This window comes from Cetorhinus maximus, chromosome 9, assembly GCF_964194155.1.
Source record: "Cetorhinus maximus chromosome 9, sCetMax3.hap1.1, whole genome shotgun sequence".
Taxonomy (NCBI): Eukaryota; Metazoa; Chordata; class Chondrichthyes; order Lamniformes; family Cetorhinidae; genus Cetorhinus; species Cetorhinus maximus.
Genome location: NC_135887.1, coordinates 66,406,805 through 66,421,147, shown reverse-complemented (window position 1 = coordinate 66,421,147; position 14,343 = coordinate 66,406,805). Strand labels below are relative to the sequence as shown.

General features: G+C 43.1%; 1 protein-coding gene across 1 annotated transcript in view; it reads right to left on the bottom strand.

Annotated features, from left to right (window-relative positions):
• Positions 1-951: 951 nt before the first annotated feature.
• LOC144685061 (mucin-5B-like) overlaps positions 952-14,343 on the bottom strand; it is a 287,277-nt gene continuing 273,885 nt past the window's right edge. Inside the window, exons 54-55 of the mRNA XM_078549595.1 lie at positions 12,238-12,355; positions 952-1,896 (exon numbers count right to left, since the gene is read on the bottom strand). Coding sequence (XP_078405721.1) covers positions 1,668-1,896; positions 12,238-12,355 — 347 coding nt within the window. The 3' untranslated portion in view covers positions 952-1,667. The remainder of the gene's footprint in view (positions 1,897-12,237; positions 12,356-14,343) is intronic.

The window sequence follows — 14,343 nt, the reverse complement described above, 5'->3', positions numbered from 1 at the left end:
TTCTAGTAGTTCAGTTATACATGGAGAATTGCCAGGTAACAAGATTTTCAGAAGATTAAATACTAGGTTCATATACATAGCCTCAGAGGTGACAAATAGGTTAAGAGGCATTCAAATCCTTTTGCTGACCACATCAGAATATCGGGAGTGCTGTATATTGGCTATTCCAGAGCCCATTCAACCTTACCCCCGCCATTGTAATGGACTTTGGGAGAAGGCCCAACAGTGGAGGAAACCAGCCGTGGAGAAACAATTCTGATAACGTTTGATCAGGAGTTAAGAGGGCAGCATTGCTAGTGTAGCTGAGCTGGTGGCAGACTTCACTTTCCTTCTCTTTGCTTTTGGTCTGAACTGTCACACCATTCTCCCTGTTCCCAGCAAGTAAAAGGACCTATCTGTTGGAGTATGGGGTGTAGTTTTTAAGTCATGTGTTGTATTACCTGGTTTATTGTTGAATATCTTCTAGCGGTCAGAATACAAATATTATTGTGCATAATATAGCTGGCACCCTTTGTCAAGTTTACAACAGGGCATAGGGGGAGGTAAGCATATGGTCTAGGTTTTATTAATTATTAACCTGTTTTCCAAGCTTTGACCAGCTGCCTACACTATGAACTGGATCTAATAAAGAAACACTTGAGCTAGGAAGAAGCTCCAGTCTCCTTTTTCAGTCAGCAGAAAGAGATTTTAAACTCAGGAGTTTGGATTTTTAAGCCCAGTGTTTAGGGCTGAAATGAGAATGTTTTAATTCATTGCTGTAATGTGACCAACCTAAAGGTCTGATTAAAGCAACTTCTCTTTTGATGTGATTCCTAGCTGGAGAATTAAACCTCCTGAAAAGGTCATTATTGTCTTGCACATATCTAATGTTGAATCCACTGCTGAATAGATTGTAGGGTCTGGAGTCAGAGTTAAAATAACTCAATTCAACAAAACAACTCAAGGCAACAAATCCAGTTGATTTCCTTTTATTATTGGGACAAATAGAAGAGCTCACAGTAAAACTCAAAGAAAAAAGGTTTATGTGTAATCAGAATGCACACAGAAATACCAAGCATGAAAAGCATGGCTTAGATGAGACTTTATACACCAGCAACCTGAAGGGACAGTTATAAATTGTGAGCCATGTAGTCATATGGTCCTCATGGGAATGAGCAGCTTCATCTCGAGGAGAAAGCTAAAGCAATTTATAAAGACGGGAGCTGCATGTAGAGTTGCTGGAAACTGACATTTGCCATCATAGCTGTGCAACTCTTGCTTTTCTAGCTTTTCTGCGGTTCTGAGCAGGTATATTTTCTTTACAAAGCAACAGCTCGACACACTGCCATCAAAGTAAGATACAAACTATAAAGACCAGAAAGTGCAGGTTGCTGTTTTTTCATGTAACTGTATAACTGTACGCCGTGATCAGCAGTGTTATCATGTTGTTCAGCAGGCTGATATCTTTTTCAGAGAAGATGAAGTAAATGTTTAATTTCTATGTGGGGCCCTTTAGAATTGATCACAAGAAGATGAAATAATGAAAAAAAATACATAGTAGTGTTTACTTTAAAGAAGGTAGAGACCATGTCCTTGGCATTTATGCTTATATTAGCACGTCTTAAAATTCTATTGAAAGATATGATGATTTTCCCCATTTATGTGGGTTCCTGAGATCCCCATATTTTCTAAACTTTGTTCTTCAGTTTGTTAGGGGCCGGAGGGGCTGGAGGCTCCGACAACTGCTTGGTGCCTTCTTCACATTTTGCAGCTACACAGCCGCAATTCTTTACATAGGTGTAGGTGAAGTCAATCGTCGTGCCATCTGGACAAAGTAACATGACATCCTGCTTGCCAGTTGCTAACTCCTGACAGCAGGTGCAGTTACGTAACATCGTATTTGTTTCAGCAGAATACCTGTCAAAGAAACAAGAGGAAACATTACTTTGCTTACTGGCTTCTAGATATACAAAAATAAATTATTGATCGCTCAACAAAGACCGTGTTAAAAGTATTAGATCTGATTGCACTTCTTGGCAACTTCCTCAATTATAAATTTCTACTCCCACATTTAGAACTGTCTATGTCAACTCATATTCACTACTACTCACAATTATTACTCCCCAGCCTAGTGGAGGCACTGCAGCATTACCAGTATGATGACAGTGTGGCAAATTTACACTCCATTATAAACTTGGACATGGGGCTCAGGAATTTGTAATGGAAATATAAATAACAGGTAATAGTGTCTGCATGTTGTGTGGAGTGCCAGTTGAGATGTGTAAAAAGTCTGCACTAATACTCTTCAATTCGGCTGAACCTTTCTGGAAAATGATGGTGTGTTAACGATGCACACCATTATTAATTAGTTTGAAAGTTCAACAGATTGTGTGATAAGCTGAGAGTTCTGAATCATTAGAATTTGCTGGTTGATTTACATAGTTCCTCTGCTTGTTTTAAACAAATGACATCTCAATCTTCGCTCCCCGCCCCCCCACCATTATTGCTTGCTAGATTTGCACATTAATTATCAATTAAACTTTCTGCAAAATGTTAGGAATTGAATTTCACAGTATACGTACTTTTTGAAACTACGTTATAATTACTATTGCAATGCCAATCAACCTCCTGTGACCCAGAAAGCTAACAATTTAAACTGTTCAGTCTCATTTCTGCATGTACTAAATTGTTGCTAGAGAATGTAAAAATGCAGATCTAGTTTTGACTTTCTTCCTACTTTTTTCTGCCTCTTTTTTCTCAATCTAATCTTTCTTTCCCTTACTTTATTTTCCTGTCTGTACCTGATTTGACTTTAATTCATGCCAATTCACTCTCCCTCTTCATTGTTCCTGTTCCCTTCTCCATCTTGACACTGCTGTTCCTGCCATTCACTAAGGTCCCAGATGTCCCATTGCCCTTGCCATGTTGTTATCAGCTTCTACTTCCAGCAAGTTATGCAGCAAAAAACATTGAGTTGAAGGGTGCAGGATAAAGGCTAACTAATGGCGCACACTGTGTGATGCCCTGTTGCTACAAGACCTGGGCCATTATTTTTCTGCATTTATGTGTGGACTCATTAGAACTGAACATTTGGGTAGAGGATGCGAAGGCACCACAACAAAAGCAGGAATCACAAGTCACGATGCACATCTATCCCTGATTAATTACCATAAAACCTTTTGAGACAGTTCAACAAGACCAGAATTGTTGATTGCTTGTAGAATAAGAATGCTTCCCATTTAAGAGCAACTCCTCAAGCAGAAATTTACCAAGAGCCCACAGCCTCTTAATTGCCATTAAAAGAAGCAAAAGATGTACTCTGTCCTTTAAAATCTTTGCTAACAGGAGACACAAAGAGATTGCATTGTAGCTGAACAAAATAAATGGCAGATGGCAATTGTTAGAATAAAACTGGAATTGTCAGCTCAGATGATTAACAGGTAAAGAACTGACAAGAGCATGTTCATTCCTCCTGAAAGATTAAATCCTTTGGTGGAAAGCTAAAGAAAGAAGCAAACATGCTGAAACAATAAACTGAACCTGAAATTACTAAGAGTGAACCAGTACCAAGAGTCTGACTTTCAGTTCACCTGTATGATTTATAATGGATTAGAAATCTTACATTTGTGCGCATTTCCTATCTATAAAACTTACTGCCTATTGATGTGTTTTTGGTACATTTTGTGTCAACATTCTTCCAGTATAAATTTCTGTATTGCAAACTGGCTACACAAAGCTGCCATTGTGTAATTAAACTTTCCCCTGGTGATGGCACTGCTGCACTTCTCTTTAGCTTCTTTCAGCAACTCAGCAAATAGTGCAGGTAAACTCCTATGTGCCAACCAATTCTGCTTCACAAATTGCTGTATGCTTTGTTATGTGACTACAGATAATTGAGTTTCAAAGTATTAGATCAAAATAAGGACAGGCGCCGTCTCCTGCACAACTCCTGCAACGATACACTTAGCAGCCAAAACTTCCTCTGCCTGTATTGCACAGTACATGGCCTGAGCAGTGTTCTGAGGACAATGTGCTAATGATTATTCTTCTTAGCTTCTCATATTCCTAATGTGAGAACTGTCTTCCTCCAAAGGCCTTGGATTTTGATTCAGTGAGGAAATTAAGGGAAATGGAGAAAAGGTGATGTTGCTCCCTGCTATTTCCCCAACCCAACTCTGGCACCTTGGGCCTGGGTAAATTCTGTTCTCTATGCATGCTCATTCACCATACCTTCAAGGACACAACACAGTGCTCTGGATGCCAAGTCAAGCCCAAAGGCACAGGGGGTAATTTTCACCTTCACCACTTGGGAAGCAGATTGCCTTGCCTATTGCTGAATTTGCCCCAAATTCATTCCATTTCCAACCCTTTTGTTTTTCCCAAAACAGGCTGGAGGAAATAATCATTAGTCAGCTCCTTAAATTCCAGATCAGAGAAGCAGTTGACTATTTTCAGCCTCCTGACAACAATTTTTCTTTGGATTAAATCTGCAAACCTAAAGCAATTTCAGGACAACTGCACAGCACAAGGCTAACAATGGAATGAAGACTGCAACACCACCAGAACTGCACCATAACAACAGCTGCCCCAAAATGAAAAAAGAATGTAAAATACTTGGGCTGATTTTAGCTCTGGGTAGGAAGCCAGCAACCTTGCACAGGAGTTTCACTGGAAGCCTGGAAGATTTTAAGTACCCTGAATCGTTTAATTGTCCCTGGTCAGCCGCCTGGCCATTTCTTCATTTGCTTCCCAATACACTTACCTGTTGAAGTCCAGTGAGAGCCTCATTCACTGCCAAAACCAGGGGCACTAATAATAAACTGGTGGGAGGGAACATAACTGCAAACAGAACCATTCAATCTTAGCTGTACCTTTGCAAGCAACCTGGCAAGTAATTAAAATGGCTCTGCCCATCTCAGCAGATTTTCTGCCAAATTTGTCTTTTGCCCCGAAAAGCTGAATTTTCACCTACAGTAAATAATGTGCCAGCGCGACTGCGGACTCAACATTTCTCTTCCTAGTGGTTCTTACAAACTGAGCATCTTGTCCAAACTGACTTCAGACACTATAATATTTCTTTCAGACTTCTGATTCTTCACTTTGACCTAATTACCACCCTAAAGTTTCTATCATATTACAGTGATGTTTTCTTGGGGAAAAATTTTTTCCCCGTCTGGGGGGAGTGCGGGAGTGGGTGTGCCGCCAATCGGTGCCCCCGATTGGGGGCGCGCCGCCATTTTACATGGGTGGGCCAATTAAGGCCCACCCAGTGTGATGTCCACCAGGAAGCGCTATTCACTCCCTGAGGGCGGGGGGTGATTCCCTCAGACGGGGGTGTGCTCTTTCACGCACAGAAATGGCGCACAGATCTCCCTGAGGCTAAGTACTGCCTCAGGGAGCTCGGCTCCAAATTAAAAATTGTTCTACAAATTATAGAAAGGTTTCCCTGACATGTCCCCTCATCTGACACTGTCACATGAGTTGGGACATGTCCATAACATTTATTGAAACATTTATTACATTTTTAAAAACCCTCATGAAATCTCATCCCGCCTGTGGATGAGTTTTCATGCTTTTTCTGAAGCCCGCCAGGGCTCCCGGCCTGCCCACCAACCTTAAGGTTGGACGGGCAGGTCCATTAATGTTAATTAGTTTCTCAATGGCCTGAATAGGCCGTTGACAGGTTGGCGGGTGCACAGCTGATTTGGCTGTGCCCCTGCCGACCTGAAAATTGAAATGATGCAGGGTGATGTCGGGAGTTCCACTCGACATCATTCTGCGTCATTTTATACGTCAGCAAGCAGCCCCCTCAGACTCGGTGCTCTCTCCCTCTTTGTTATTTCTCAGTCTCTGTGATCTCTCTCTCTCTCTATTATTTCTCAGATTCTATGCTCTCTGTTGTTTCTCAGGCTCCGTGCTCTCTCTCCCTGTTGTTTCTCAGACTCTCTTCTCTCTCTCTATTGTTTCTCAGACTCTTCTCTCTCTCTCTCTGTTGTTTCTCAGGCTCTCTTCTCTCTCTCTCTCTCTCTGTTGTTTCTCAGACTCTCTTCTCTCTCTCTCTGTTGTTTCTCAGGCTCTCTTCTCTCTCTCTCTCTGTTGTTTCTCAGGCTCTGTTCTCTCTCTCTGTTGTTTCTCAGGCTCTGTGCTCTCTCTCTGTTGTTACTCAGGCTCTGTTCTCTCTCTCTCTGTTGTTTCTCAGGCTTTGTGCTCTCTCTCTGTTGTTTCTCAGGCTCTGCCCTCTCTCTCTCTGTTGTTTCTCAGGCTCTGTGTTCTCTCTCTCTGTTGTTTCTCAGGCTCTGTGCTCTCTCTGTTTGTTGTTTCTCAGGCTCTGTGCTCTCTCTCTCTGTTGTTTCTCAGACTCTGCCCTCTCTCTCTCTGTTGTTTCTCAGGCTCTGCCCTCTCTCTCTCTCCTGTTGTTTCTCAGACTCTGCCCTCTCTCTCTCTGTTGTTTCTCAGACTCTGCCCTCTCTCTCTCTGTTGTTTCTCAGGCTCTGCCCTCTCTCTCTCTGTTGTTTCTCAGGCTCTGCCCTCTCTCTCTCTCTCTCTCTGTTGTTTCTCAGACTCTGCCCTCTCTCTCTCTGTTGTTTCTCAGACTCTGCCCTCTCGCTCTCTGTTGTTTCTCAGGCTCTGTGCTCTCTCTCTCTGTTGTTTCTCAGGCTCTGTTCTCTCTCTCTGTTTGTTGTTTCTCAGGCTCTATGTTCTCTCTCTCTCTGTTGTTTCTCAGGCTCTGTGCTCTCTCTCTCTGTTGTTTCTCAGACTCTGCCCTCTCTCTCTCTGTTGTTTCTCAGGCTCTGCCCTCTCTCTCTCTCTGTTGTTTCTCAGACTCTGTGCTCTCTCTCTCTGTTTCTCAGACTCTGCCCTCTCTCTCTCTGTTGTTTCTCAGGCTCTGTTCTCTCTCTCTCTGTTGTTTCTCAGACTTTGCCCTCTCTCTCTCTGTTGTTTCTCAGGCTCTGTTCTCTCTCTCTCTGTTGTTTCTCAGACTTTGCCCTCTCTCTCTCTGTTGTTTCTCAGGCTCTTTTTTCTCTCTCTCTCTCTGTTGTTTCTCAGGCTCTGTGTTCTCTCTCTGTTGTTTCTCAGGCTCTGTTCTCTCTCTCTCTGTTGTTTCTCAGACTCTGCCCTCTCTCTCTCTGTTGTTTCTCAGGCTCTGTGCTCTCTCTCTCTCTGTTGTTTCTCAGGCTCTGTGCTCTCTCTCTGTTGGTTCTCAGGCTCTGTGCTCTCTCTCTCTCTGTTGTTTCTCAGAGTCTGCCCTCTCTCTCTCTCTGTTGTTTCTCAGGCTCTGTGCTCTCTCTCTCTGTTGTTTCTCAGGCTCTGTGCTCTCTCTCTCTGTTGTTTCTCAGAGTCTGCCCTCTCTCTCTGTTGTTTCTCAGACTCTGCCCTCTCGCTCTCTGTTGTTTCTCAGGCTCTGCCCTCTCTCTCTCTGTTGTTTCTCAGACTCTGCCCTCTCGCTCTCTGTTGTTTCTCAGACTCTGCCCTCTCTCTCTCTGTTGTTTCTCAGGCTCTGCCCTCTCTCTCTCTCTGTTGTTTCTCAGACTCTGCCCTCTCGCTCTCTGTTGTTTCTCAGGCTCTGCCCTCTCTCTCTCTCTGTTGTTTCTCAGACTCTGCCCTCTCGCTCTCTGTTGTTTCTCAGGCTCTGTGCTCTCTCTCTCTCTGTTGTTTCTCAGGCTCTGTGTTCTCTCTCTGTTGTTTCTCAGGCTCTGTGCTCTCTCTCTCTGTTGTTTCTCAGGCTCTGTTCTCTCTCTCTCTCTTGTTTCTCAGGCTCTGTGCTCTCTCTCTCTCTTGTTTCTCAGGCTCTGTGCTCTCTCTGTTTGTTGTTTCCCAGGTTCTGTTTTCTCTCTCTCTCTCTGTTATGTCTCAGGCTCTGTGCTCTCTCTCTCTGTTGTTTCTCAGGCTCTGTTCTCTCTCTGTCTGTTGTTTCTCAGGCTCTGTTCTCGCTCTCTCTGTTGTTTCTCAGACTCTGTGTTCTCTCTCTGTTGTTTCTCAGGCTCTGTTCTCTCTCTCTCTCTGTTGTTTCTCAGACTCTCTTCTCTCTCTCTGTTGTTTCTCAGACTCTCTTCTCTCTTCTCTCTGTTGTTTCTCAGACTCTCTTCTCTCTCTCTCTCTCTGTTGTTTCTCAGACTCTCTTCTCTCTTCTCTCTGTTGTTTCTCAGACTCTCTTCTCTCTCTCTCTCTGTTTCTCAGACTCTCTTCTCTCTCTCTGTTGTTTCTCAGACTCTCTTCTCTCTCTCTCTCTCTGTTGTTTCTCAGACTCTCTTCTCTCTCTCTCTCTGTTTCTCAGACTCTCTTCTCTCTCTCTCTCTCTGTTTCTCAGACTCTCTTCTCTCTCTCTGTTGTTTCTCAGGCTCTGTTTTCTCTCTCTCTCTGTTGTTTCTCAGACTCTGCCCTCTCTCTGTTGTTTCTCAGGCTCTGTGCTCTCTCTCTGTTGTTTCTCAGGCTCTGTGCTCTCTCTCTGTTTGTTGTTTCTCAGGCTCTGTGCTCTCTCTGTTTGTTGTTTCTCAGGCTCTGTCTTCTCTCTCTCTCTGTTGTTTTTCAGACTCTCTTCTCTCTCTCTCTCTTGTTTTTCAGACTCTCTTCTCTCTCTCTCTGTTGTTTCTCAGGCTCTGTGTTCTCTCTCTCTGTTGTTTCTCAGGCTCTGTGCTCTCTCTGTTTGTTGTTTCTCAGGCTCTGTTTTCTCTCTCTCTCTGTTGTTTCTCAGGCTCTGTGCTCTCTCTCTCTGTTGTTTCTCAGGCTCTGTGCTCTCTCTCTCTGTTGTTTCTCAGGCTCTGTGCTCTCTCTCTCTGTTGTTTCTCAGGCTCTGTGCTCTCTCTCTGTTGTTTCTCAGGCTCTGTGCTCTCTCTCTGTTGTTTCTCAGGCTCTGTGCTCTCTCTCTCTGTTGTTTCTCAGCCTCTGTGCTCTCTCTCTCTCTCTGTTGTGTCTCAGACTCTGTTCTCCCTCTCTCTGTTGTTTCTCAGGCTCTGTGCTCTCTCTCTCTCTGTTATGTCTCAGGCTCTGTGCTCTCTCTCTCTCTTGTTTCTCAGGCTCTGTGCTCCCTCTCTCTGTTGTTTCTCAGGCTCTGTGCTCTCTCTCTCTGTTGTTTCTCAGGCTCTGTGCTCTCTCTCTCTCTGTTGTGTCTCAGACTCTGTTCTCTCTCTGTTTTTCTTAGACTGTGTTCTCTCTCTCTGTCCTTTCTCTTGGATTTGATGTTCTCTCTCTGTTGCTTCTGTCTAGAAATTTAAGGTACAGAAAGAGGCCATTCTGGTTATCCTATCCGTGCCAGTCAAAAGGAGCTCTCCAGCCTCATTTCAGTTTCCAGCTCTTGATCTGAAACCCTTTTTGGATGTGACCAGGGTCTCTGCCTCTTCAATCCTTTTGGGGCAATGACTTTCAGACCAGCACCACCATCCTGGTGAAAAAATGTCATCTCAACACCCCTCTATTCCATCGATTAATTACTTTACATCAATGCTGCTGGTCATCATCCACTCTGCTAAGGAAAATAGATTTCTTCTATCCCCTCTATCTGGGGCACTCCTAATTTGATAGCCCTCAATTAAATATCTCTTGACCTTCTGCTGTTCCAAAGAAAATAGCTCACTGTATCCTTCTCAAGGGCAATTGGTGATAGACAATAAATAACGGGCTTGCTAGCAATGCCTGTATTCCAGGAACAAACCCTCCCCCCAGCCTGTCCAATCTTCCTGAATAGAGAGTCCTGTCAACATCCATGTAATTCTCCTCTGCACCCTGTTTGGTAATTGTTCTTGTAATCTGATGACCAGAAGTGTATGCAGTACTCTAGCTCTAGCCTAACTAAATATTTTATGTAGTCCTAGCACATCCTCCTTGTTCTTATATTCTATTTCTTGGCTAATTAAGGGAATTATACTACACCTTCTGAACCACTACTTGTTACCTTCATGGATTTGGGGACATATATTACAAGGTCTCTCTATTCCTCTCTCCGCCTCAAGTTTCCTAACACTTACTGTGCACTCTCTTGCCTTGTTTGCCCTCTCCAAATGCATTACTTCCCACTTCTCCAGACCAAATTCCATTTGCCACTTTCTGCCCCCCTGACCAGTAATGTTCCCTCTGGAGTGTGTGAGTGTGCTGCAGCCCAAAAGGTCACACGCAGGCTGTCCAGAAGTTCGCCCCTTTAAGCTCTTGTGCGGGCACAGCTGTGCAAAAATAAATGAATTGGCTGCACAGTACAAAATATAATTAGAGTGCACATTGCTGACCAGTGTCTTCCTCCAGTCTACAGGTTTCTCCCTCATGATCAACCACATAGCCATCTGCAAACTTCTTGGTAATTCCACCTACGTTTAAGTCTAAATCACTGATATATACCAGGAAGGGAAGGGGCTGAGTACTGAGCACTGTGGAACTGCACTGGCAACAGCATTCCAACCACAAAAGCACTCCTTGACCATGTCCCTTTGCTTCCTGCCACTGAGGCAATTTGGATACAACTTGCCACTTTCCCTTGGATCCCAAGGGCTTTTACTTTTCGACCAGCCTGCCATGTGTCTAAGCAAATACCATTTGGGTTACAGCATCACTACCCTCATTGACTCTTTCTGTTACCTCTTCAAAAAATTCAATGAAGTTAGCCAGGAAAAATCTTCCCTTGACAAATCTATGCTGACTGTCCTTGATTAATCGGTTCCAGATGATGATTAATAATTTCCTTCAGATTTATTTTCCATTATTTGCCCACCACTGAGCTTAGGCTAATTAATTACTCGATATATCCCTTTCCCTCTTTGAAAACAGTGTTAACAGTTCTCCAGTGCTTAGGCAACATACAGATAACCAGAAAGAATTGGAAAATAATGCTCTGTGTCTCTTTCACTACAGTGTCTGCATCACCCCCTCTTTTAAGAAGACAGGTGTAAAGTATTTGTTAAGAGCCATGCTCATGTCTTCCACCATGGCATACAGATAAGGTGCCCCATAAATAACTAATGAATAAGGTCAGAGAACGTGGAGTCAGGGACAAGTGGCAGAATGGATTGCTAGCTGGGTTCAAGGCAGAAAGCAGAGATTGAGAGTAAAGGGCAGTTATTCAGAGTGGCAGAAAGTGGGAAGTGGTGTTCCACAAGGATCAGTGCTGAGACCACTGCTGTTCACAATCTACATTAAGGATTTGGACTTTAGAATCAAAAACACAATTTCTAAATACGCGGATGACACCAAATTGGAGGACACTCCGGATACAACAGTCGCGTACTCTGCTCAGTCAACCCTGCAAAGTCCTCCTCACTTACATCTGGGGGCTAGTGCCAAAACTGGCAGAGCTGTCTTACAGACTAGTCAAGCAACGACCTGACATAGTTATACTCATCAAATTATACCTTAAAGCCAAATTCCCAGCTGGTCTATAATCATCCCTAGGTACGTTCTATCTCGCCAGCAGGACAGACCCAGCAGAGGTGGTGGATGACACAGTGCTGTAAAGTCAGGAAGGAGTGGTGCTGGGAGTCCTCAACGTCAACTCCAGATCTCATAAATTCTCATGGCATCAGGTCAAAGAAACCTTCCTTCACCTGATGAATCAGTGCTCCTCCATGTTGAACACCACTTGGAGGAAGCACTGAGGGTAGAAAAAGCACAGATTTGCACTCTGGGTGGCAGACTTTAATGTCCATCATTAAGAGTGGTTTGGTAGCATGAGTACTGACCGAGATGGAATGTTTCTGCCAGGTCACCCATCTCTCCCTAATATTTTCCTCACACATTGCACCCTCCCTGATAGCCCTCTCTGAACTGGTGTTCTCTCCCTCTTGAAACTTCTCCCAGACTCAACTGTCTCCCCGATATGTCTTTCAGACTTGTACTCTCCCTCACATTTCTCAGAATATTTGACACTATTTTATATTTCTGCCTGATTATCTCTCTCTCCGTGATGCTTCTTCTTAGACTCTTGTAGTAATTATGTTTATTTAGTGTGCAATGTACCTTTAAGAATGAAACTTGTTAAGGAAGATCACATGATCTGTAACCAATAGGAGAGTAGCGTGGGCTGCCTCAGCTGTCAGTGTAGAGTTAGAGTTGGAGTTGAAAGCACACGTGCAGTTACTGCTGAGCATATGGTAAATCAACTTAATGTTTCCACCCAAGAAGTGTCTGCAGATCAATTCTATCATTAATAGAACAACTCAGCCATCATACAACAACTCTGCTTCTATCTGACGGTTCTGTCAGACTCAGTGCTCTCACTTCGACGTTTCTCTTATGATTCCCCTCCTCGAGCTCCCTCTGATTTTTCTCTATACTTACACACTATTGCTCTTACAGTATCCTTCACAGTAAGTAACTGGTACTTTTTGTTTAGTTCGACATCCGTTGTGGTTGATGTAGGTTGTGGTTTGTGTAACGGTACATGTCTTTGGAATACCTGCAAATGGGATCATATTTAAGCTCATTAAAGTTCAGTGAGGTTGATTCAGATTAATTTTCATAGGTTAAAGGAAACAGTAAGAAGAGAGTAAAATTTTAAATTCAACATATTGCATGATTTTGCACTGAAAAAGATAAAGTTATAAAATCACGTGCTTTGATATAATGGCCCACACCTACTGATGTCCAGAGCAGTGGAATCTGGACTTAAGCTTGTGTTGCACAATGAAAGCCTGCGTAAGTCCTGACGCACACACGGGTGCTAAATTTGTCCAGGAAGTTTAAACTTACGATGGGCTGATTTGCGCTGCCCTGGGCCCTCAGCGAAAGTTTCCAACACATATGATGGCACAAATTAGGAGCAAGAGTAGGTCATTCTGCCCCTCGAGCCTGCTTTACCATTTGATAAAATCATGGCTAAACTGATTGTGGCCTCTACTTTCCTTATACCCTTTTACTCCCTTGTCAATCAAGAATCTATCTAATTCAGTCTTAAAAATATTCAATAATCCGTCTCCATCACTCTCTGGCGAAGAGAATTCCACAGACAACGGCCCTCTGAGAGAAAAGAATTTCTTCTCATCCTCTTAAATGGGCGAGCTTAAATGGGCGAGCCCTTATCTTTAAACTATATCCCTTAGTTCTAGTTTCTCCCACAAGAGGAAACATCTTTTCAGCACCCACCCTGTCAAGTCCCCTCAGGATCTGATATGTTTTAATAACATCTCATTCTTCTAAACTCTAATGGGGATTGGCCCAACCTGTGCAACCCTTTGTCATAAGACAACTCCTTCATCCCAGGAGTCAATCGAGTGAACCTTCTCTGCATATATCCTTTCTTAAATAAGGTGACCAAAACTGTACTCTAATGTAGTCTCACCAACACCCTGTATAAGAGTAGCAAAACATCCATACTTTTATATTCTATTCCCCTTACAATAAACAACAGCATCCCATTTGCCTTCCTACCCATTGTTGTACCTGTGAGCTAACCTTTTGTGATTCATGTGCTAGGGGCGATGGTGGCATAAAGGTAATCTTGCTAGACTAGTACTGCAGAGACCCAGGCTAATGTTCTGGGGACATGGGTTCAAATCCCACCACCACAGCAGCTGGTGGAATTGAAATTCAATTAAGAAATCTGGAATTATAAAACTAGTCTTAGTAATGGTGACAATGACAACTTGATTGTTGTAAAAACTCATCTGGTTCACTACCCTTTGGGGAAGGAAATCTGCCATCTTTACCCGGTCTGGCCTACATGTGACTCCAGGCCCAAAGCAATGTGATTGAATCTTAACTGCCCTCTGAAATAACCTAGCAAGGGCAATTAGGAATAGACAACAAATCCCACATCCCATGAATGAGTAAAATAGAGGACTTGCAGAGTTCTGCAATCTCTCTCCATTTAATTAATAAACTGCTTTTCTCTTCTTCCTGTTCACAGTTTCCCACATTATACTCCATCTGCCAAATTCTGCTCACTTGTTTAACCTATCCATATCCCTTTGCGGGCTCCTTATATCCTCTTCACAACTTACTCTCCTACCTATCTTTGTGGTTTCACAATGGCATAAAACTGATTTTTGGCCTTCTTGCTGTATTGTCTGCTCATGCTCATGACGCCTGCTGTCAGAAAGTGGACGATTCTGCCCAAAGTGTTTATGTATTTTGGATTTAAGTGAGTTGTGGTGTTTACTTCATTGTGGTCAATAAAAATAAAAAGGAATTTGCATCTTCAGGGTAGCCCAAATTGCTTTACAGTTAATTAATTAATTCTCAAGTGTATATATTATTGTATTAGAGGCAAATATAGCAGCCAAACTGTGTTCAACGTGGTCCCACAAATAGAAGTGAAAAGAATGAGCAGTTAATATGTTTCAGTGATGTTGATTGAGGGATAAATGTTGTCTAGGCAACTGGGACAACTCTCTGCTCTTCTTGAAATATTGTCATGATGTCTTTTACATCAGTCTGATAGGATAC